General features: G+C 27.6%; 1 protein-coding gene across 2 annotated transcripts in view; it reads right to left on the reverse strand.

Annotated features, from left to right (window-relative positions):
• The window catches only part of Cad99C (cadherin 99C), a 985,647-nt gene that overhangs the window by 39,604 nt on the left and 919,105 nt on the right, over positions 1–26,938 (reverse strand). For both annotated transcript variants that reach the window (XM_075357741.1, XM_075357746.1), the window contains 7 exons: positions 21,847–21,996; positions 17,623–17,841; positions 11,056–11,250; positions 8,292–8,429; positions 4,965–5,279; positions 3,360–3,512; positions 2,201–2,341 (listed from right to left, as the gene is read on the reverse strand). In XM_075357741.1, coding sequence (XP_075213856.1) covers positions 2,201–2,341; positions 3,360–3,512; positions 4,965–5,279; positions 8,292–8,429; positions 11,056–11,250; positions 17,623–17,841; positions 21,847–21,996 — 1,311 coding nt within the window. The remainder of the gene's footprint in view (positions 1–2,200; positions 2,342–3,359; positions 3,513–4,964; positions 5,280–8,291; positions 8,430–11,055; positions 11,251–17,622; positions 17,842–21,846; positions 21,997–26,938) is intronic.

The raw sequence follows: 26,938 nt of genomic DNA on the forward strand, positions 1-26,938 counted from the left end.
GAAAAAGTTTAGAAAGAAATTCTTCTAATCTACTATTTCGTTTTAAATGTATACTTGGATTGAATCAGTTCTTAAATAAAATAACTATTAACATAAAATTTAATATGATATACAATTTGATATTTTCTTTTTTGTGATCTGGATTTTGTTTGAATAAAGTTCCATTTTTGGTTTAGTTTAAGACTTAAAATTCATAATAATTCATACTTAAACTTTAAATGCGAATTATTATGAAATAAATTTATCTGAATTGAATTTAATCTTCAATGTATTGAATATATTTAATTTAATTTGATAGAAAATATGATAATTTTTATTGCATATTTTATTTTCATAGTCAAAGATTTTCATTATTTGAATTTTGTTTCTTTGTAAATGTTGTGTGTTATGTTTGATAAGTTATTGTTACAAGTACTATATATAGTGCTGAGAATAAATGTCCAAATAAGTGTTCTTGACTTTTTTTTATTTATTATCCGTGCAACATTTTTTATAAAGGTTAGTACGAATCACAACATGTTTCATTTAACGTATTGATATATATATCACAGTAACAATGTATTTTATTATCTCTCATGTAATTTACAAACATAAAAATGGGAGGTGAAAGGGCCTCGGAATAGCCCCTGGCTATTCTCTTCCTCTTCTCATCTATTCCTTTTTTCCTTTCCTTCTATTCCTCTTTTCATCTAAATCCGGCCCTGATCAGAGGATAGCCATCTGGTGGCTGAACCTGCCTCTAAGATGTTTATCAAGTAAAGTAAGACTCCCAATCTGTTCTAACATACATGTAATATGTTTCAGAAATCTTTTCAAAATTGAAATCCCATTTTAATTATGTGAATGTGAAAGGTTACAAAAATATACTGACTTTCTGATAAGTGGCCAAGCAAACAATCATACATACATCAGCAGATGATTGGAACTTCATAACTTCAGCTTGCTAATATGCATCTCGATAGACTCCTATAATGTATTTTACAGAGTCAGAAAATATACCTATTTAAATAGCCATACTAGTAAATAAATGTGGCATAATTCACTAAATAAACATGTTGAAATAAAGAATGTTTGATGTTCCCAGGTTGTACTACACCAATAAAGAAGACATCGTGAGAGTGGTGTTGTAACAGTATAGCAAAGAACAATCTAAATCTAAATGGATTGGTTATAAACCCAGAAACTAACCAGTTTATTTTCTCACTCTCAGAAAATAAGAAACTAAACTAGAATTTTCTCATTTTGCTATAGGTTATTTTTTTCATATTGATAAATACTGAACTCACTCAAAAACCTTTTTATATTTCAAATTACTTTAAAATGCATATAGTATTGGACTTTATTTTAGTCTCATATAATGTGATTTGGTATTTTTTATTGAAAAAAGTATGCTGTGAGAGCACAGATCAGTAATAAATAAGATTAATTATTACATGGAATATTAAATTTATGAATAATGAATGCTTCACTAGAAAAAATAAATGTAATTTAATTACTTAAAATACCCAAAGTTGACAAATACACATTTTCTAATCTAGTAACCGCAAGATAATATTTTAAATTTAAAAAAAATAGAAATAGAAAAAATAGAATGTTTTATATTAAAAAAAATAGAAAAAGTTTTGTATAATTAATTAGTTTTTATATCCAGAAACATAATACAAACACTATTTCTTTAAAAAAAATTATATTTTGATATTTTACTTGAAACTAGACCTCTTGAGATAGAATTAAGTTGTAACATACTCATAAAATTGACATTTTCTATGCTTCCATAGCCACCTGACTGCATTTTCTACTTTATAAAGTATTTCTTGAATTAAAGGAAGATTGATTGCTTCATTGTCATCTTCATCAACATCGCTGATGTCTTTGTCTCTGTTTTCTTGAATTAGCTCTAACAATCATTATTTGGTATACAGATGTTATTGTCCATATATGTCCACTATGTCATATAAGATAGAAAAGTTGATATAAATCAGTAAACAAAGAGAACAAAAACAGATTTTTAGAAGTAGTGAGAATTACTATGTAGAAATAATTTGTAGACTGAAAAAACAAAAGTGCTATGTGAAAGGGAAAATCTAGAGTAACATGGATTTAGGAAACAAATATAAAAGCAAATAGATAACTCTTGATTCATTTATAATAAAATACAATGATATTCTTTATAAATAATAACAATAAATTTGAACATTACCAATTGATAACGAGTTAAATCCTCTCTGTCAAGTTTTCTTATTACGCTAATAACACCAGTTTTATCATCAATTGCAAATTGTCGTAAATCATTACCAGAGATAATAGAATATGATACTTGATCATTTTCTGGATCAGTAGCCTGGAACAAGTCATTAAATTATTAAGTAATAAATTGCTTCAACTTCTTATTGATAAAATTACCAACTAAATCATAACAACTTATTAAAATAAATTGACTAAAAGCAACAACAATAAGTTGTAAATAATTCAAAATATAATCCAGATTTTTTGTTTAATATAGCAGTATCTGATGCAAAAGTAAAAGTATTTATTATCCCACTGTGGAAGATTGCAATCCTCAGAAATCCTACAGTAACAAAAAAATAAGTTATAGCCCTTGGGACAATTAAAAAACAACGTGCTTACCTTATCAAGCAGAATAATATAATTGTTATATTATTACTTTTCTAGAGTTTCTATTTGTCAGGTGATACTCGTATGACTGTAAAAATTGCAGACCAATAACAAGTCAAAAATGTGTTAGGTGCAACAAGTCACTGCCAAAACTGCAGTGTCATTTTCAAAAATAAAAAGTCATATGCCAAACACACTGGGGAAAATGATTATAATGGTTTTCCATTGCTAAATTGTTGAACCAAATGTAATATTGCAAATCAGCATGCCAAGCACACCTAAACCAAGTGATATTCATATCTACAATTGATACACTCAGTACATCACAGGGACAGAATGGATAATGTTATTTGTTATTCTCAGAGAAAATAGCTCTTGACTAATGCTTTTCATAACTCTGATTTCCATTACAGTCTTAAAAAAAAAACTATCAAATAGTTTAAAACAAAACATTATTAAAACTAATACTTAAAGTAATACTTATACATACACACTTATAAATTAAACTAATATTGCTTCAACCATGTTTGTTTAAAAAAAAAAAAAAAAATAGCTGGGAAATAGTAAATTTCATTTACTAGAATAATAACAATAAAACTCAACATCTAAAATATTTCCATATTTGTATAGAAATTTCCATCAACAATGATAAGTTGCTAAAAAAATTTAAAAAATTGAACCCCTTTGACATGAGTCACATAATAAAACACAGAACATTTGATTAATTAAAAAAAGTATAGTACCTGTATTGTTGCTACAGTAGAATTAATTGCAGCACCTTCACTAACAGTGACTTCATATACTGCTTGTTGGAAAACAGGACTTCTTGTGTTTGGTCCTGGAACAACTGTTACTTCTACTATTGTTTGACTTGATTTACCTCCAGTATCTGTTGCCTATATGGAAAATATTTATAATTGTGGTTGTTAACTGCAGTAAAATTTAAAACTTATTTTAAAAGTTAACATAATAATAAAGTCTAAACGCTTTAATTTATAAACAAGGAAACACAAAATTTAATTTTTTTTAACAAATTAATGAATTTTCCTGTTTATTTTTAAAATAACTAATATCATACTTAATTTGTTGCACAGTTAGTTTCAATCTATTTATTTTCACAAACTTTTAATATTTAATTTTTTTTGTGTTAGGAACAATTTTGATGGTCTAAGTATACAGTAATAATTTATTAAAACTGCTATTAAGTTTTTTCACAATTTACAAATTACAAGTTTTGCAGCTTACAAACATAAGCATATGTAATATATAATTTTCAATGTATCATGAGTAATTTCACTAAATTTGTATTATGAAAACCAGTGTGACTTAAAGTAATAAAAGGTAAGGTTAAACCAAATTAACAGGAAGCTCAGTCCAAAATTACCAAAATATATAAAAAATATGATTTGAATCTATGAATTTATTATCAGTTATTAAATTATTACCTTAGGGAATGAATGCATTAACATCTTCATGAAATATTAAAACTGACAGTGATCAATTCACTTAATCACGACAATCAACAGTTTTAACATATTATCACTTGTCAGCTAAAACCTTCTGTTTGTTAAAAAAAATGTTTTATGGTAATAGTAAAAAAAAAAAAAAAAATGGTTGTTTTTTTTAATTTTTATTATAGTACAAGTTTTATTACATATAGTTTTGAAGTTTAGTTTTATGCAACTGCAAATATTTTAACACATTTTACTTATGTTTTTTAACTATTATTATGAACTTCTGAAAATAAATTCATAAATTACTATTTTTTCAAGAACATTTGCATTTGGGAGGTTTTGAGAATTATTCTTACTAAATTTTAAATATGCCTTAGCATGTAGGAAATTCCCTAAATGTTATAGAAAGGCCAAAAGTATAGAAATAAACAAAAACCCTATTTTAGAAAAAAAAATGGCATGGATGATTTTGCCCGCCAAGTGATGATATGACAAAGGTAATGCACATTGCCGGAAGTAACATTCTAGTAACTGATGATAAACACATGGATTTGAAAAGCACTTTTTATGTAAATAGGTTGTAAGTTTGCATTCAGATTACTAGTAATTTGGAATGTTTATGGGTGGAATTTGTTGGTAATAACTGACTGTAATTCACTGGACAATATGTTAAAAAAAATTATAATTTCAGATGCATGAACTACATGTTTAAAATGAATTAAAACAAAACTTTCATTGTACTATCTAATTAGGTGAAAACTAAGCAGTCATATGAATCATCATCATCATCATTAATTTATATTATTTATAACTTGAAGTAGAACTTAAATCGTGAAAATCCTTTTTATTACTCTTAAATGGAAACAGTAAATAAAAAAAAAAAATTATTATTACCTGCACTGTTATACTGTATTGTTCTCCAGCATTCAGTTTACCAATTGTTTCAATAATCCCAGTTTTTGGATCAATTTTAAATTTTGTTCTTCCATTGTTTGAAACATGATAAATACTATATGTGATTTCAGCATTTGGTCCAAGATCATTATCTGTAGCAACAACTTGTACAATTTCTCTACGGGTCTCTCCAGCTTGAACTGAAAGAGGTGGAATCATTGGAATTTTTGGTGCATTGTCATTAACATCATTTAGTACAACTGTCAGCGTTAAAGGAGCACTTGCAGCAGTTCCAGTCTTTTCTCGAGCTACAATCTAAAATAACAGTATTAAAGATACATGTAAGTAAATAAAGATTTTCATAATACAAAATGATTAAACATTTAGTATAAATAATATATAGTAAACAAATCTAATGGTCCAGTACCCAGAGGTTCATCAAACCTTTTAGTCTGGAACACATAGCCACAATTTTCAATCTATAACTTTGTTTGATAACAATCAGAAAGCTCAAAAATTTTCCAGCTGCTATGTTTTGGATATAAGGACTACCTACAGAAATCTTGGCAAAAATTTTGGCCAAATATTATGATGGAAATTTTGTAGACAAAGACAAGATATAGATGAGCTTATGCTTACACATTCTAAACACTCAATTACAATTCAAAATTTTCCTCCAAAAAATTCCATTAAAAATGTTCTCAAAGAATGAAATACTGACTGAATTTAAGTTTATAAATAATCCTTATAGGAAGAAATTAACTAAATAAATATTATCAAATAAATTTAAACTCTTATGACAACATAAATGAAAAGTGACAACAGAAGAAGATACTAGAACTAACATGTCAGCATGAAGCTGTCAATGTGTTAAATAAGTTCTCAAAATTTGCTGAGTGTAAAATCTAATGCAAGATTATAGAAGTAAATATACTTACATTTCTCCCAATGGCAAATTTAAAAAAAGAGCAGTCAAGAAAGTAGTTAGACATATTATTTAAAAAATGTTTAAGAAAAATGTAATATAAGCATAAATGATCAGTTTCATATTCCATAAGTCATCAACGGCTGATAATGAACAAATAGGTATGATATCAAAATAAAATGATAAGAAGTTAATTTACATACTGAATGTGTGATTTCTCAAGGTTAATCTTTATTTATGTGTTTAATCTCTTATATTTCTAAAAGATATTGGAACCAATCTTTTAACATATTTTACTACTAATGTTTTTATTATTTCTTTAATGTGAATTAGTAAACAAAGCCAACAGGTTGAATACATTTAATTGCTTCAATACCTGGACTTCTGTTAGGAGCTGATCTCATTTTTTCATCTGAACTTTCAAAATAAACATACATAGGTATGTTTATTTACTTAAACAGCAAGAACATTAATTTACAATTTTTAAATATCATACATTATTCCAATAAAGAAAAAATCCAAAATAAAAATTTTTATATAATCAATCAAACAATTTACTAAAGAATTTAATTTGTTAAAATTTTAGTTAAAGATTTTCTAGTTAATTTAACAAGCATTATTTATTAACTTTTTCACCACTAGATATGCTCTATACCATGCAATTATATTTATAAAGCCAAACATGGATTTATGCACAGGCCACATGGATCTGGGCAACAGGATGGCAAGTAATTAAAAAGAAAAATAAAGTTTAGCACAAAGTCAAATGTTCTACACATGGAAGTTTTACAAAACTAATGGAAAATTTTGGATCAATTGAAATTTTGACATGTTTAACATGTTTTACTTTATTAATTATCTAATTTATTAATTTTCTTTTCATAATTCTAATTTTTTAAATTATATCTATTAATATTTCAGTAATTTAATTTTAACTTTTATTTATAATATATAAGTCTAACAACCATGTGAATATGTGGATGAGTGGTGTTATTTCCTTATATTGTATACAAATTACATGTTATGTCATCATGTGGGGATTGCTTACTGTTTGTGCGAGAACAAGATACTTTATTTAACTTTATGTTCTTTATTTCTGTGAATTTTTATTTGAAATATCTTTTCTAACAGTTTCCAGGAAATTTAAAAAATAAATTTTAGCACTACTGCTACTACTAGTGTGAAGCTAATAGCTACACAAAAGAAAAAGAGATAATTTCATTAATTTATTGCTTTACAACACTTGCCGCAGTTTTAAGTCTGTACAAAGCATCTGAGCTACAAAATGAACAAGTCAAAATACTTTTTTTGAGAGTAATATACTATACAGCCAGTCATTGTGGTGAATAATGTGAAGTTATCATTTGTAATCATCTGGATTGATTATACTTGGATTTTAGTGAGCTTGGAAAGCTCATATATAACAGTATATTTGGTTGAGTAAAAAGGCAAGAGGAAATCACTTCACTGTGGTTTAGTTTGTCTGAAAGTCTGGCATGGATATTGGTTATTTTTGAGAAGGTTAAAAGTGACCCATAGGTCATACCAAAAAGATTATAGCCATTCATCAATAAATCATAGTAATAATTTTTTTTCCAGTTTAGCCTCCGGAATCACCTAGGGTATTACTTCACAGGATGAATGAGGATGATAGGTGTGAATGAAGTGCAGTCTTGTACAGTCTCAGTTCGATCATTCCTGAGATGTGTGGTTAACTGAAACCCAATCACCAAAGAACACCGGTTCCACGATCTAGTATTCAAATCTGTATAAAAGTAACTGCTTTTACCAGGATTTGAACTTTTGACTTTGAAATCAGCTGATTTGTGATGACAAGTTCACCATTAGACCAACCCTTTAGGTTAAATCATAGTAATCTAACATGAGTTATACGTTTGGTTACTACAACCATCTTATGTAGGTATACATATATTATACATATATATATATATTATACAAATATATATATATATATATATATATACATTAGATTAATGTAAATTTATCTTATTAGTTTATTATTATTTAACTTCATACTGGGACCATATGAAAATTTAGGCTATTTTATTTCTTAAGAGATTAATTTATTTAACGTTACATAAGTTAAAGTATTCCCAAGTGAGCTGATAAATATTATTTATGAATATTAGTTTTAAAATTAATTCATATTTTTTTTAAATAATATTTTTTTTTGTTGTAACTATTCAATAATTACAAAAATAATAATATCTTCTTTTCAAAAATTGTAGGAAAAAGGTTATGCATCATGTTTTTTGACTCAAAACATCTAAGGTTAATTAAATCCAGTTCTGTTCATGTATTGAGTAAATTTAAAAATTAATACTATAAAAGATATTTAACTTTAAAATTGTAATAATATGTTTTATTTAGGTAACATTTACCTGAAAACGAAATTTTCCTGGACTAGGAGGATCTCTATCCAAATTTTCTTCAGCAACAACAAGGCGTCCTTCTTTGTCAATCGAAAAAAAACTAGTGGTTAGTTCAAATGTGTATATTGGTTTTGGATCATCTGGGCCCTGTTAAAACAAATTAATATTTATAACATTATCTATGTATACATACTTTTTATTTAATTTTTATAGATCACTTTTGGGAGATAATATATGGCAATGATTTTTTTTTTTCCAGCCTCTTTAAAAGATTATCATTAATAGTAAACTAACCAACAAAGTTATTAATTAAGCCTACTTTATTTTTATTTAAGATCATATTTTATCTAAGATTCATGATTTATTGTTATAAAACATTGGTAGATTCCAATAAAATATGTCAATTTTTTTTTAATCAAAATTAGCCTACCATTTATAGACATAGTTTAACCTATGACTAACTAACTACTGTTTATACTCTTTCCTTCAACCTTTAAATCAGTACATTCCTGCTCCATAGTGTGCTGACTGCTGTATGAAAAACTGATTACTGTCAGATAATAAGTAGTCCTCATTTTGCTTAATGTTTAAGATCATGTGCACTACAAACTCTTAATTTTTTTTTGTAATTAATACTAATTTATCTTATTTTTGTGTTATAACAGATACATTATTACTGAACCTTGAATTCAAAAACATAGGTGGGTATGTGGTACTGCAATACACTTCATGTCTGTTGTTTCTGTCAATTAAATCTTGTATTTGCTAATCTTAAAACAAATAATATAATACAATGATTTTCAAGCTTTTTTGATTCTCGGTGGCTGTTGCTAAATCCAGATTTACCCAAGGCATCTTACAATAAATTCTAACAAGTACAAATTGGAAATAGCAAATAATCATTTGCAAAGTATTAGATAAAAATAAATAAAACACATATTAGACCATATAATATGTGATTTTTCGCTTTCCTAGATGTTGTGTCCTGTGACATTGAATTAAAAATGCAAATAAAATTATGAAACTTGTGTAATATTTTGTGGCACCTGATGAGGAAGTTGTAGCTCCCCAGGGCATTGAGGTGCACACTTTGAGAACCACTAATGTTTCTTGTGCCATACCACATTCCTACTTTGTTACAAGTAGTAGACATATTATCTAACAATATTAAGATTAAGATCAAATAATGACCAACAAATAACACATCAGTTAACATAGTACTCATAGCAAGTATGTGTAACTTTTTAAATGATTAAAATGTAAATAAATACAGTACACAAAATTAATACTGAAAAAAATAACATATAATGCATATGAAAGATGTATTAAATTTGTAATTATTGTGCAGTTTGTAATGAATATAATGTTATAGTAGCATTTTTTATAAAGTATAATTTCATTTATCCAGAGCAGATAGGACCAAATATGGCTCAAATGAATAAATCCTGGATAATCTGGAAATATAATTTTTAGCCAACTTATATATAATAAATGTGAAAAGTAGAACATAAAAATTTTATTTGGAATCATTTTTAATGTATGTATTATTATTAAATTTAAAATATCTTTATAATAAGATCAATGTTGAAGAGAAATGGCCTATAAAACAGTGAACAGAATATGTTACTCATATTTCTCAACATATTTTTGAACAAGGGATGAACAGATTCAATGTGCTACTGTGATATAAGAGCTTATGCTTATAAATAAACATTTGCCTGAAACTAATGAGTCTACAATTAATGTCTTTAATTTCTTGATGAGTAAATACAAAAAAAAACAAAATTTTCCAACTTTGAAAAAATATTATTAAATCAAATTCATTTTATTTCATTAATTTGTAACAAGATGCCAACTAGAAATTAAAAATCAACCTAACTATGAAAGAAATGAAATTCTGGAGTTTTGTAAAATAATAAATAAAGAATGCATCTATTTAAAATACTCTGACACTTTAAATGGTTCTGACAATCAAGATATTCTGAATAATTATTTTCAGATAATTAAGGTTTACTGTATACTGTATAAATAAAAATTGACTTTACTTGACAAATACTGTTATTATTTTGACAAATCCTTAGTGTACAATTACAATAGAAACATATTTATTTGTATACACACAATAAAAGCAAATGTACCATTCTTTTATAAGACTATCTTTCTAAAAAATGTAAACAGAATTGTGTACAAAATTGCTACTACTGCAAATAAGAGCTTTGGATTCATCTATATAAATACTACACTTTGTTGGGCTCTTTTTACAAAAAAACAAACACCTGTAATAAAATTAAAAACCTAACTGCAAAAAATACTGTATATTTAACAAGGATAAAAAATATTACTAAATGTGTTATAAAAATTTCAATTGTGGTTTATTCAGACAGAAATAATTTCAATTAACTGACCTGGAAAAACAAAAACATTGTAAGCCTTAACATAATAGATTTGCTCATTTGAAAGAAAGGATGTGAGTGAAATTAATATTATTCTGCGATTCATACGAGTGGACTTGGCTTGTTATGATAATATTTGAATAAATTACTTTCACACTTCAATCACACTATCAATGTGGTGTAATTAAAGAATCTCTTTTACATGCAGTGCAGTTTTTCTCACTAATTCAAAGTACAAATATGATATTTTGCATTTGTGAATCAAGAAAGCGGTGCAAACAATGGTCTAACAAATAAATGAGTAAGGAGAGTTTTCTATATAACATGTTGAATATAAGAGATTAATTACATAAATCAGTCATGAAAGTTTTATAATTTACCAAGTCTGCATCAGAAACAGAAAGTGATATAGGATTTCCATTAATGTCAATAACTTTGGTTCCGATAGGTGCATTTTCATCAACGTAACCTTCTCCAGCTGATGCAGTCAGTTGAGGAGGATTACTGTCCACTGGTTTAACAGTAATAAATAATTTGGCAGTTGCAAATCTTTTTGCTTCTGAGACTTCCTCAGCCTGAAATAAAAAAAGTTGTAAATCAAACACTTGTCCTCCAAACAATGTTTAATTTTAAAATGTACACCTTCAACTATCAATGCTGGTGCTTAATTTAATTGAATACTTTTTTATTTTTAATTTATTATTTAACAAAAATAAAAATGACTTTTAATTTCTTTGATCCATTATCATGTTAATTTCTATTTACAGTTGTATAAGTTAACAGATTAGAAGCATTTATATCACTAGAAGCATAGCTAATCACATTTTAAATTTTACCATAACAATGATAACTTAATTTAAAATATTCTTTATGAATGAAGGTGCACAATATTTTTTATTCACACATCCACATTGAAATGTGAGTGACTAACTGAGTGAATCATCGCATAAAAAATGTTATCTTCTTATATTTCTATCTTAACAATACAAGGTTTTTTTTAATTTAATATGTATTTTCACTATTTCCATATAAACTGCATAAATTAGTGTACAGCCTATAGAAAAGAAATTTTATTTTATTGTAACTTCATAATTTTAAAAGTGAATCATGCATATACATTTTTCACTGTCTGTAATGTTTTGCATTAAAATAGAAATAAAATAATATTATATGTAAATTCTGTTTTGCTAGTATCTACAAAATAAAGTCATAGCAAAAAATAAACATAATTAAATTCAACAGATAAATAAATCTTTATTCTGATTGGAACATAATAAATAATATATTATATAAATCACTTCATTATTATATAATATAAAAATAAATAACACCTAAATTATAAGACCAAAAAGTAGATATGAATCAAGGCATATGAATTATTTAAATAGAAACACATGAAATAATGTAAAGGCAATATGTTAAATTTAAAAAAATATTACAAAATAGTTCAGTATTCTGAAGCTGCCATTGAAAGCTAATTTGAGCACTTATATTTGTATTGAGCACTTATTTTTATATTTCTTAATGGGATGTAGATAAATTGTGTTTGTTGTTAATTATTAATTTTTAATTTTTAAATATTGTTTTCGTAAAAAAAACTTTTGCTTTTTTGATAAATTGGTGGAAAAGTTTTTCAAATGGCTCAGCAATTTATTTAAAATGACTGTGGTAGAATAATAAGGCTTGCTCTTGTAAACTGAGGTATTGTGCTGATTTTTATAAAAACAGTTCCATAGAATGGTATGGTAAAGATGGGTATTATTATTTTTCAAGAATAAATAACTATTCTTTTAGCAAACATTGCAAATTCATAAAAACAAGATACGTTAACATATTTCATTTTCTAAATGTGTCTACACGATACTTACATATGTTTGCTAGGAAAAATTTGACAGCCCATTTTTGTAACTAAAAACTGATTCTAAATTTTTGAGGAAGCCCCAACTATGAGATTATACTTTATACAGTAATATATGTAGGCATAATAATTTTTATTAGATCTAGTTATATATAATTTTACTGCTACTACTACTTGTAAGTTATATGGTAATTTTTGCAAGTACTTATAAATTTATAAACAAATATTTACTGAGTTTTTATGAAATTTATCCAAATTTAATATTAATTCAGTCTTTGATGATTTGTATTTCCACAAATGTGGACTGGCCAGGGTTGATTGGATGAAATTTTTAATAATGATTTTGAAGAAAATCAAAAATATGAAAACATCTTTTGTATGCTGTTCATCCAATTTAATTATTATTGGAAGTTACTCAGGCAAATCACGAAAATGGATAGTGCATTTTCTGAAAGTAACTCATTTATTTCTTTGAAAGTGTTTCACTGGTATACTTTTAGGATCACATTAATCAAATGAAAGTAAACTTATAATTTTTGTTTTGATTGTTTACACAACTGTATTGTAATCTAACTGTTATTGGTATTTAAAATTTGTAAATCTTTAAATAATATAAATAAGATTATAAGTTTAAATAAAATAACTATGCCTCCCAATGAGCCCACTTCAATGTAGATATTGGAGGAATTTTATTGTACTGGATGAATTTTAAAGAATGAAGAATTAAAAAAGACTCCAGTATTTGATTTAATCACTGGTAGAATTATATATGTTGCTTGCTGTAGAAGCAGCCATTCAACCATTGCGCAAACTCTCAGAATGGTATCTATAAATGTCTGGAAAGGAAGGAATATTGTTCAGCAGCTTTCTTAAATATGCAACAAGTCATTGACAAAGTTTGGCTATGTGGTCTTCTTTATAAGGTAAACTCAAGCCTATCTCAACAATTTTATTTAGTGCTACATAGCGACCAAGATAAAAATTTTTCACAAGTTAAGTATAACCAGAAATAATAATTATCTAACTATATCGACACTCAAGTCGAGGTTCCATAAGGTTCAGTTTTGGGTCCAATTCTATATTAGATCTTCACTGCAGACCTTCTCAGTCCATATTATGTCACAGTTGCATCCTTTGTGGATGACACAGCAATCTTGGTAGTTGATGGGGATGCAGTTCTTGCCTCAGATAAACTGCAGTCTGTGTTCGATCTTATCAATGTACGGCTATGTAAATGGAAAATAGAAGTTAATCCTGATATGTCAAATCATGTAATGTTTATGAAGAGAAAAGGTGATTGCCCTTGAGTCCATCTGGATAATACTTATATGCCTGATAGGAAGTCTGTACAATACTTGGGTTTGCATCTAGATTGTCAAATGATCTGGAGGGATCATAAAAAGAAAAGAGGAAGCAATTAAATGCTAGATTTGTGTGGATAGGAAATATCATTTTCTATTAGTTAGGAAATGAGATTGTTGGGTAGGAAATCTCATTTATCACTGTCAAATAAATTACTGCTATACAAGATACAAGATATTCCTGAAACCAGTATGAAATTATGATATATAGTTATGGGGAAGAACTTGTAACAGCTACTTTGAGGTCATCCAGCGATTCAAAAACAAAGTACTTAGGATCATAACATAGGTGCTATGGTTCGTAAGGAACAATGAGATCCACAAATATCTAAGGATCCCAGAGTAAATCAAGAGGGTAAGCACAAGCTACATATTTAGACTAAATATACATGTGAACCATCAAGTGGTGAATCTGTTGGACAATAGTGCAGATATTAGATGACCAAAAAAGCTCCATATCTTACACCTGGGTGATATATGAAGACAGGATATCAAATCCATAGACTGGGATGACAACTATGATGTCAATTATTTTTGATAGAGTGGCTTCTATTATATATATTATCTTAAAATTTTATGTTACAATTGGTTATATGACATTTATGTGGTGATGAGTAAGGCGAGAATTCCAACTATCATTTGAAATTGTTTGACTTGAATGTGTACATTAAGTATTACTACTTGTATTCAGTTGTATTATCTATTAATGATATCTAACTTATCTTTATCTTACTTTTATCTTATCTTACTTATTGTCTCGCTTGTTATGAAATCTCTTATTACTTTTTAATTTTAGTAATCTATTATTTTTATTTGTTTTGATATCTCTTGTTGTGTTGGTAAATTTCATTACGGGTTATTCTTGAGTAGTAACATATATTATTCTTTTTTTTTATTGAATGAGGAGTCTTCATTCACGTTATAATTGGTCAATTGATTTACTTATGGTTTCAAAGAATGTAGGAAACCAATCATAAACAAAGCACAATAACAAAAGAAATACAATAAATGTAAAAAAAAATCTAGGTTATTGAAAGTAATTTTTGGTTAATTTATACGTTTTGCTGATATGGACCATCCAGTCTCATCAATTTCAGATTACTGGGTTTCTGTTCAATATAATCCCAATAATCCACACAAATTTTGATTTATAAATTTTAATCAACCATATTTATGCTCAGTCATTTAAAATTAAAATTAGTCATCACCTTATCCTATGCTAGTAAGTGGAAGAATCTTCGATAAACATCATACCATGAAAACAACCACATACAGTGCAATAAATTAATTTTTCTGTACTATTCAAATATTCCTTTGCTATCATGGTTAAGCATAGATTTAGAAATCAACTTGTTAACTGCAAAACTTACCCTGGAGCAGACATTGATAGCGACCATAATTTGGTGATAATGAAATGTAGATTGGGGTTTAAAAACCTGAAGAAAAGGTGTCAGATGAATCAGTGGAATTTAGAGAAGCTTGAGGAAGAGGAGGTAAAGAAGATTTTTGAGGAGGACATCGCAAGAGGTCTGAGTAAAAAAGATAAGGTAGAAAATGTAGAAGAAGAATGGGAGAATGTTAAAAAGGAAATTCTTAAATCAGCAGAAGCAAACTTAGGTGGAATAAAGAGAACTGGTAGAAAACCTTGGGTTTCAGACGATATATTGCAGCTGATGGATGAACATAGAAAATATAAGAATGCTAGTGATGAAGAAAGTAAAAGGAACTATCGGCAATTAAGAAATGCTATAAACAGGAAGTGCAAACTGGTGAAAGAAGAGTGGATTAAAGAAAAGTGTTCAGAAATGGAAAGAGAAATGAACATTTGTAAAATAGACGGAGCATACAGGAAAGTTAAGGAAAATTTTGGGGTACATAAATTAAAATCTAATAATGTGTTAAACAAAGATGGTACACCAACATATAATACGAAAGGTAAAGTCGATAGATGGGAATATATTGAAGAGTTATACGGAGGGAATGAATTAGAAAATGGTGTTATAGAGGAAGAAGAGGAAGTTGAGGAGGATGAAATGGGAGAAAGAATACTGAGATCTGAATTTAAGAGAGCATTAAAAGATTTAAATGGTAGAAAGGCTCCTGGAATAGACGGAATACCTGTAGAATTACTGTGCAGTGCAGGTGAGAAAGCGATTGATAGATTACACAAAAACTGGTGTGTAATATTTATGAAAAAGGGGAATTTCCGTCAGACTTCAAAAAAAGTGTTATAGTCATGATACCAAAGAAAGCAGGGGCAGATAAATGTGAAGAATACAGAACAATTAGTTTAACTAGTCATGCATCAAAAATATTAACTAGAATTCTATACAGAAGAATTGAGAGGAGAGTGGAAGAAGTGTTAGGAGAAGACCAATTTGGTTTCAGGAAAAAAAAATTAGGGTTCAAATACAGAGATAGAAGAACAATTGCTATAATGTACAGGAACCAAAAAGCAACAGTAACAATTGAAGAACATAAGAAAGAAGCCGTAATAAGAAAGGGAGTCCGACAAGGATGTTCTCTATCTCCGTTACTTTTTAATCTTGGAACATGGAACTAGCAGTTAATGATGTTAAAGAACAATTTAGATTCGGAGTAACAGTACAAGGTGAAAAGATAAAGATGCTACGATTTGCTGATGATATAGTAATTCTAGCCGAGAGTAAAAAGGATTTAGAAGAAACAATGAACGGCATAGATGAAGTCCTACGCAAGAATTATCGCATGAAAATAAACAAGAACAAAACAAAAGTAATGAAATGTATTAGAAATAACAAAGATGGGCCACTGAATGTGAAAATAGGAGGAGAAAAGATTATGGAGGTAGAAGAATTTTGTTATTTGGGAAGTAAAATTACTAAAGATGGATGAAGCAGGAGCGATATAAAATGCCGAATAGCACAAGCTAAACGAGCCTTCAGTAAGAAATATAATTTCTTTACATCAAAAATTAATTTAAATGTCAGGAAAAGATTTTTGAAAGTGTATGTTTGGAGTGTCGCTTTATATGGAAGTGAAACTTGGACAATCGGATTTTCTGAGAAGAAAAGATTAGAAGCTTTTGAAATGTGGTGCTATAGGAGAATGTTAAAAATCAGATGGGGTGGATAAAGTGACAAATGAAGAGGTATTGCGGCAAATAGATGAAGAAAGAAGCATTTGGAAAAATATAGTTAAAAGAAGAAACAGACTTATAGGCCACGTACTAAGGCATCCTGGAATAGTCGCTTTAATATTGGAAGGACAGGTAGAAGGAAAAAATTGTGTAGGCAGGCCACGTTTGGAATATGTAAAACAAATTGTTAGGGATGTAGGATGTAGAGGGTATAATGAAATGAAACGACTAGCACTAGATAGGGAATCTTGGAGAGCTGCATCAACCAGTCAAATGACTGAAGACAAAAAAAAAAGTACTATTCAAATGAATACTTAAATAATTTGGAGTGGATAATTCATAGAACGTTAAGATAAAATTTTATTTAACTCCATAACAACTTATTAATTCTACTATAACTTAAGAGAAAATGTTACTAATAAATAAAGAATGTAATAAATTATGATTTCACAATATCCTTATAATACTTCTGTCAATTAAATAAATAAAGTAAAAAACAAACTTGGTTGAAAAGTAAAATAAGTGAACAAGTAAAAAATTATCAATATTAATTATCAATAATAAATAAAATATAATTCCTTATATCCTCAACCAGTTTTTTATAGCATACCTTAACAACAATCTCAAATTTTTTTGCTACTGTTGTATCAACTGGTTTAATTTGCCTTACAGCACCTGTTGATGGATTGATTTCAAAATATTCCCTGAATGATGAAGGACTACCAGACAAAAAACTGTATGATATAGGTGCATTAATAGAATCCATATCAACTGCTTGGATTTTTTCTGGTGATATAGCCAGTATACCTGCCAGAACTCCACTTGATACCTGTACGGATAAGTACAAAATAATTTTATTAATTGCATTGGTTTTACTATTTTAATATTATACATGTTCTAATAAATAAAGAAATTACCCAGACAGTATAACAGCTACAGGAAGTATTTTATTTATAGTTTACAAATTTTCCATCATGTATTTATGTTGGTTGTAACAACAATGGCTGTATGAGAATTGTCATGAGAGTCGCTTCCAAAAATGGCATAGCTAGTTCTACAAATAACAAGCAGCCCATTCCTGATATACTAACGAAAGTAAGAAATGAAGTGATTTCCCACTGCCTTCTTTATTGAGTCAAATATACTGTTGCACAAAAGCGTGTTAAGACCACTAAAATATAAGTATTATTCAGTCCTAAAAATGACATTTTTACTTGCTTCACTACAGGGATTGGCTCTATAATGAAGATCATTATTTTCAGGGAGGGCAAATCTAATTAGTGTCATTTTTACTTTGGATGTTTTGCGTGAGTAAAATTCATAAGAAAGACTGCTATAAGTAGAGAAGAGCAACAAATTAATGCACTACTTTCTGTGAGAAACAATCATTACACAAAGTATTACCTTCCACTCAGAGGGAAAACCTGGTTAACACCAACTTAAAAATATATACATACACAAAAACCAGTAACATTATACCTTTGTCTGATATTTGGCAGTCAAAATTACACAAAGTTATTAATTTTTAGAATAAATAAACCAAATTTATTTTAGTTTTTATAAAGGTTTTTAAAACTTTGTCAAATTTAATCATTATATAAGTATAAAAATAATTTTGGTTCAATTTGTTATAGAAAATTGATAGTTTTATTAAAAGTAAAAAAAATTACGTTAAAAAATGGCTAAATCAAAACTCAGTTAAGTATTTATAAATATTGCAGTTTTTCCAATTTACTAATTGTGCTTGTTCTAAATAAACTATATAACTAAGGTACTTAAAAATGTACTAAATCTAAGTAACTTATTAAAACAATTTTTTTATGGGTTTGGCAGTTTGCTTAATTAATATCAGGGTGGGTGGGAAGTCCCTTTACGCAAGTTATGAAACATTAGGATAGGTGCACCTTACCTTCTATGGATCTAAAATGTCTGTGTGGATTCCACCACGTTCAAAACATAGCTGTATGCACTTCCATGTCCAGTTGTTCATCCAAAACAGCATATCAGGGTGATCATTCCAAATGCTAATTGAACAGTATCTTGGAGCTGCTTGTTGTTGACATTTTGCTTTTTTGGATTTCTTCTTTTACAAAAATTGCATTGCCAGGTGTGGTGAGGTTAGGGCTTCTTACTGGCGAAGGCAATGCAGTGACTCTTCTGACCATCGTCCGATCTAGCAATTCGGAAAAATTTCATTGAGGCGTCTGCGGATATTCAAACAAAATGCGCTGGAGCATCGCTTGCTGAAAAGTAATGATGTCAGTAATCTCTTTTGCCGTTAATTCTGAAAGCAGCCTCCAGTCGTCGATCATTCTCAGATAACTGTGTTGATTAAGTGCGCCATCGAAAAAGTAAAGACTAAGGAGATGTTCAGCTGTCATCTCAGCCAAATCATAACATGAGGCGGATAGGGTTTGATTTCTTCAAAAAAGTGTAGACTCTCTTTTGTCAAGGAAAAAGTATTTCAATTACAAGAGCTTTAATAAATCGCACACTCGTGTAAGAACATGACGTTCTTTTTATCGTTTGCTTTCAAAAAGCGTACAAGCAAGCAATAACTGACGTGCATAAAGACGTCGATCAAGGTCATTGTCACTCAACTCATTAATTGTTGCTGGATTAAAACATTTAACCTTCTAATCCTTCCGCATATGGTCTCGCATTTTCGATCTTGAAATAATAAAATCTGCAGAACGTTTGCATATTGATTTCATCGGTGATCGTTGAATCGATGCCTTCACAGCAGCAAACGTCTCAGTTCGACTCCAACTGCTTGGCGTATCAAGAACACTTCTTATTGCAGAAGCCTACTTCTCCCATGTCAGTAACGTTTACCGTGATGACGCTTTTCCAAATCGCACAAAGAAGTCATTAATAGTGTTCTCCAATGTTTTACCTGTGTGTGGACGTTCGTGGACCCACACACAAGCTAACAAACGCTCTTCGATAGTGAACGCACTCATATCCACCATTGTTCCTTACTCGACTACGAGTAAGTCGTCGCATCACGAATGAACACACCAGACTATCCCTCACTCGGTTTATCCTCCCCATCTATTCCAGCAGCAATGCCGATAATGCCGATATCAGCGATTGACAACTGGCAGCAGTAGAGCCCGATTAAACTGTTTTTATTTCAGAGTAAAGGGATTTCCTGCCCGTATGGTACTTATGAAATTAAAATAACACATTTATATGTATATATAAATTGTATATATAAATATTAATAATATATATATGTATATATAAATATTTCCTGCCCGTATGAAATTAAAATAACACATTTATATATGTATATATATATATATATATATAAACAATATTAGCTAATATATATATATATATATATTACAGTATCTCAAATTCCAATTCTTAATAAGGAAGGAATTATTTCTTTCATTTTATTATTCTTTCATTAAAGAATATTGAAGCATCTTCAAAAGTCACAATAAAAAAATATTTTGTAATAATATTTATTTAATAATGACAAAAATATTAGGTAAAAGCTTTAGTCAAAGGTAATTAGATCAGCAATTAATGTAGTAAAAGTGGAGTTTTATATTAAAATAGAAGAATCATACATTAAAATTTATCAAAAATTTGTTATTTCAGTAGTTAAATTTCAAAAGGATGAATGAAAGACATCTGTTACAGATTGACAAAAGTCAGCAGAGCTTGCAAAAAGAAAAAAAGACTTAAAATCAAATGTATATTTTTATAATTAAAGAAAAATTCTCTAAACTTTTTACATTAATGTAAAAAGTTAGATTAGATTAGTAAATATATATCTTATATATAATAGATTTTAGTAATAAAATCCTACACTTCAGTGTAGGATTTTATTTACTAAAATCTATTGCTTCTTAGAAGAAGAAATATTTACTCATTCGTACATTAATTCTACAATACATATATGATTTTTAAATATGAAATTTGTAGCATATGAAGAATGCCAAGCCTTACCAGGATTGAAACACAGAGACTTCCAAGTGAAAGACAGAGATGCTCTCCACTTTGTATTGAAGTTAACAAAAAAAAAGATATTAAAGATGTTGAAATTTATTAGTGATATAATTGCTTGATTGTAGAAATTAATGGTATGGATTCTATGGAAAAACAACAGTATGAATAATTTACTGGGATAAAAAGAATGCTTAATGTGAACTAAATATTAAATTCATTAATCAACATAATAGTATAATTTTTTAAAAAAGGTTATTTTTATAAATACATGGAAATGTGCTTTCAAAATATCTTTTCTGGGTTATTGCATGGCTCTTACATAAATGGTGTTGCAGGACTTTTGAATTATAACTCTTAAATAACGTTTTAGAAGCACATCCACATAGTAAGTGAATTGGTTTTAATTTTTGTTTTTAAGGATTATTATAGGAGAATATGTCACATTAATTAATCATAAGTAAATTATAATACTTATTAATAATACATCAAACTGCAGGATTAAAAAAAAATATATATATTTATATACCAGAATTTCAGATTGGCCTTAATCAAGAGAAATTTCTTGAAAAACAAAATCAGCTAGGTCCAGATTTAGGTTTAATAATTATAAATACAATTCTGTATATCTATGAAGTGTAGTTCTTTATGACAGCAACACAATATATAAAAGTAATGAAAGTATATGAAAGTAATGAAGATGAAGAATGGAGGATTTTAAAATGTATTATTGCAAAAGAATGATGTCCTCACTGATATGTTTTGGAAATGAGGACAAATATCATTTTGAGGAGTAGCAGTTATCACAAACTTAATTTTATAGCAATAAATATTTTTTAAATGTATCTACAGATAAATTAAAAATAATAAATACCGTGGCATGATATTCAGGGTTGATACAAGATCCATCCAATAGCACGCAGCCTTGATATATAAATGACGGATCTTGATCATCATCATCTTTAACATTGATAGTAAGAGTTGTTGTCGTTGAAAATCTTTCGGATTGATTACGTGCTCGATCCTGAAAAAAAATGTACAAGTGGTTAAAAATAGCAGTTAGTAGTTAAAACAGTAAAAAAAGTTTATCATATCTGTAATCTAAGAAAGAATCTGTAATGAAAAAATTCATATTTAATTATGCTACTCAAACACAAATAATATTCGCTTACATGTATGAATAAATGTATATATAATTACAAAATTGTAGAGTAAATAATATGATTATAACATATTTTGAATTTCAAGGAGAGTTGCAAACCTTTGTAAAATATAAATGTATACGTTATATACATTACAAATCAGACATTTCATAGATACAATTAAGCCTTACATTTTTAGTTATAATCTTACTATTTTAGGTTATATTAAAGGTTTTAAAATGTGCCAATGATGATGTATGTTAATTCAGACTAACAAAAATAACCAGGTTACTTTGTATGATTTAAAGTGATGGAATTTGTCTATACAATCCAGGATAAAATTTCCTGTTTTTAAGTTATCATAATTTACCGCTCAAACATAAGGCCACTACTCTACAAATATTTCAAATAGTTACTGATAGAAGGAAACAACTTTACAGTTCTAATTTGAGGTTATGAACAAATTTTTTCAAACATACTCCATGATTTTGCATTATCAGGTTTTACAAAAGCTACAATTTATTATTTTTTTTGAAGAATATATGTCTTAATTGAATCTATTTAATTAGCAAGTTTACTAGTATTATTAATTCAAGAGTAAGTTTAATTTAGTTACAGATCATTTTGAATAAATCCAATGTTTTATAATGTTACATAACTGCTCTTAGTCAAAGCATAACTCATTAAAATAAAAGTAATGTTATTACACTGCATTACATCAGAAATAAAGCAATGAATTTAGCTAAATAGAATATACAAAAGAAATTAATGAAAAGTTGTCATATTTCTGGATTAAATATATAAAATTAATTCTGGAAAAGATTAGCAAAAATTAAATCTACATTTATTAATGTAATAATTCATTAGACTGTATCCTAAAGTAAAAACGAAGATTCTTATACAATTTAGATAATAAGAATTATCAAATAATTAAAGTATCATAAAGGAAACAATAGTGTATGGAAAGGAAAGGGATGAAGGAAGGGCATTAATGACAAGCATATTTACAATAAACTTCAGGTTAAAAATCTTTTGGGTCATGTCTTAAATTTCTAAGTAGTCTATAAACAGTAGATAACATAAATATTTCAGAATATCTAAAATATCAGAAAAGAATTCAGTTCACTACTTTTTCATAAATAATATCAAAAACTCTATACACATTTTTATGGTGACCTAATGTAAAAAAAATTACATATATGGTACTAGAATAATTGATTAAAATCAACTTATAAAAATTTCTCATAACCTACAAAATGCAAGAGAATATTATACTAGTAAACTTTCACAACAAAAAGTGATTGCATCTTCATTGAAGAATGCATACTAACTTTCATTTAATCGGTGAAGACCTTCATTCACCTGCATTTATCCAACATAAAACGTTTTTTAATACAGTATCCTCTCTAACCTTTAACCTCAAAATCACTCAATCTTACTACTGAATCAAATGATTCCATCACTGCATTAAAGCTCTGAGAACATAATTAACAATTCATTTTTAATAACTTATAATATTTTTTAATTTAATTTTTTTTTTTAGAAATTGTTTTATTTAGTTCACAATATTTTAGTTTAAAAGAAAGTCTTGTCCAATATTTTTACCATTAAGTAACTTTTTCATTGTAAAGTTACTTTGACAATATTAATGAAAAAAAGAGAAAAACTGTAGCATATATATAAAAAAGTGTTTAGAATATGACCAAACTATTGTGGTGGTATGTAATATGTGCCTAAGCTCTGAGTAAAAAAAAAAAATCATTACCAATCAGTAAGCTTGTAATTAAAGGTTCATTTAAGTCTTGTATTGCTTTCATTAATAATATAGTTTGTGTAGTAGTTAGTTTATAAAGTTATAATACCTGTGGGGAATAACAAGTCATACAAGTTGTTTTAGCGTCATTCTGAATTATAATATTCTTTACTAATAGTTACTAACTAAGTAGTTCAGTCAACCACTAACACTGATAGATTATGCGTACATCAATAAATAAACTCTTATACAGATTTCAGAACAAAAAATAAATAACACTCATATTATTACACTAACTCAAATAAACAGTTCGGCAAATTTGATTTACCTGGTGTGTACAAACTTGGTATGTTTGAGTTTTTTGTTAAGCCTCTGGGACCATCATTAGGTACTGCTTTGGAAAATGAGATAAAATGAAAATTTTTGTAAACAGCACAAAAATGCCACTCCTGATAGGATTTGAACCTGAGACCTCCAGATGAAAGACCAAGATGCTATCACGGACGCTGGCACAAACTTGACTGCTTACAAGTAATAAGTTCTATATAGGACAAGCAGGACCAGTATTTATAACAATACACAAAAACTCATAACAGTATTTCATTTCATCACTGAATCCATTTTTGCAATCTATCTGATAGAAACAAGTCATACATGCCTGAACGTCAAGAACATGGAAAATTTGTATCTGATCAAGGACACCAACTTGATCAACTTGAAATAGATGAACCTACAAAAACTATATAAGAAGAATATTTTGAAAGAACAAACACAATCTAAATTATTCATACTTTTCAAACACATAACAAAAAATAAAAGTTCTTTTACAATCCAGTTTAAATATTAGCACTATATCGAATGATACCACAACTCTTACTTAGCATTCTCTGCAGCAATCTCTAAAGAAATTTTATTTAGAGCAAAATCTATTTCATACATCGGTAAATTTGAAAACATTTTCACGTTAAAATAAAGTCACTGTGGTTGATTTTTTAAAACATTAAGATTTTTAAAACATAATGTCATAGATATGAAAATTCAATCTAAAAAATTATCATAAACAGAATAAAAAAACAACTAATAAATAGAAACAAATAAAAAAAGTAAACAGATACATAAATTCAATAAAATAAATAAACAGTGTCTAATAAACTCTATATTTTAGAAGAACAGTAATTTATGTCAGTATATCTATAGAAATAGAAAGTAGAATATTTAATATGAAGTATGAAAATTAAATAATTCATTACTGCAGTGCATAAACTGAAGGAATTTAAGAAGAAATTAACAACTGTTTTCATAAAATGTTTATATTATTTAAGCAGAAATCAAAATAAGTTATTTAATATGATACAAAGCCAAGGCAGTGGGCAATGTCAACAGTTGTATTAAAAAGAAAACAACTTCAATATTTTTTTTACGCCATACATATATATATAAATATATTCAGTTTATTAATGGATAGTAGTGAACCAATTAGATCCCTAATGAGGTTTTATTACAGAAGATAATATGTAATAATTTGTTACATATATATAATGTTGTTCTGTTTTTGATTATGTGTGTATCTATTTACTGGCCTATTTCCTTCAAGATTTATATAGGATCCTGGAAAAGTATTTGTCATCTACTCTTTATTTTTCCATTATTTTAAAAAGTAATATAAAAATGAAATAATGTTTGTTAGGTAATCACACTTTATATGAAGTGTATGTAAAAAAAAAGTTATTTTTTAAATTGTGAGGTTCCAAAATTCATATGTACTTTCTTGAAAGATCATTGATATGCAACTAGATAGCTAAAAAAATGAAAATGAGAGAACCCATAAATAACATTAAAAGACAATAGCAAAAGAAAAATTGTGTTTATTTATTAATGAAGACCTTATGTCTAAAAATATCCTGCTACAGTTTGAGTTAAAACAGCTAGAAAAACATTTTTCTGCCAGAGAAAAATTAAATTTACTAAATGCCTCTACATGATCCACGTGATCATGATCTACATGATTTTACTTCTACGCGATCTATTTTTTGATATCAGATCATCAAAAGCCTGCCCCAAGGGGTCTTATGGAGTGAGCAACTAAAAAATTCTAAGTATAAAGATTAGGATTGTTATATACCATTTTAAAATGTATTGAAAAACAAACTGACCTACAAATATTGGGATACAAAAACTCTAACCAAAATGACAGTCATTTAATATTTTTTACAGCTAGTTTTCGAAAATGATCTACAGTACCTCTTAAATAACTGCCCTACAGTAAAATACTTAGATAATAACATTTATCAGATTAAAGCTGTAAAATTTAAATGTAAAGTTGTGTTATGAATAATTTTATATAGCTGTAGTGCTCATGGAAAACAAACTAGAGAGCTTCTGTGAGTATGAAATTGGAAAATGTGGGAAGTATTAAAAGAAAGAAAAATAGATTGAATATTTACTGTGAAACAGGGAAAGATTTACCAGTTTAAAGAAGAAGATGCAATTCATGTCGACGTATAATAAATAAATTCTATTTTTACAATCTATACCTGTACCGTACCTATACAATTTCTATATTGTATATTGTATCTACATTGTATCTATTCTATATTGTATCTGTTATTACTTTGATTTCTAATCTTATTTCTTTTATAAATTTATTATTTGTAAATAAAAAATCCTTTTTTGTTTCTCTAATAAGTCTTATCCATAGGTTTAATCGTAGCCATAGTTTTATCCATTGCTATTCATAGGGTTCCTCTATTCGAGAAAAATAATAGAGTTCCTCAATTAGAATATTTACATATTAAAAAAATCTCCAAAAAATTATACAACACCTTAAAATTGGATTAATTAAAACAAAAAATATATAAACAATCAACAATATCAGTTCAACAATAGTTTATAAGTATATAAACAACAATATTAGTATTTAACACTCATTAGCTTGGAGATTGGTACGAAAAATAGTTAAAGGTATTTTGAGGTGTTAAATTGTATAATGAAGTTTTTAAAAAAATTTCTGAAATAGATTGGAAAAAAATTGAAAATATATTATAGAAAAAATATATTATAAAAAAATATAT

Source organism: Lycorma delicatula, chromosome 1, assembly GCF_047948215.1.
Source record: "Lycorma delicatula isolate Av1 chromosome 1, ASM4794821v1, whole genome shotgun sequence".
NCBI classification, from domain to species: domain Eukaryota; kingdom Metazoa; phylum Arthropoda; class Insecta; order Hemiptera; family Fulgoridae; genus Lycorma; species Lycorma delicatula.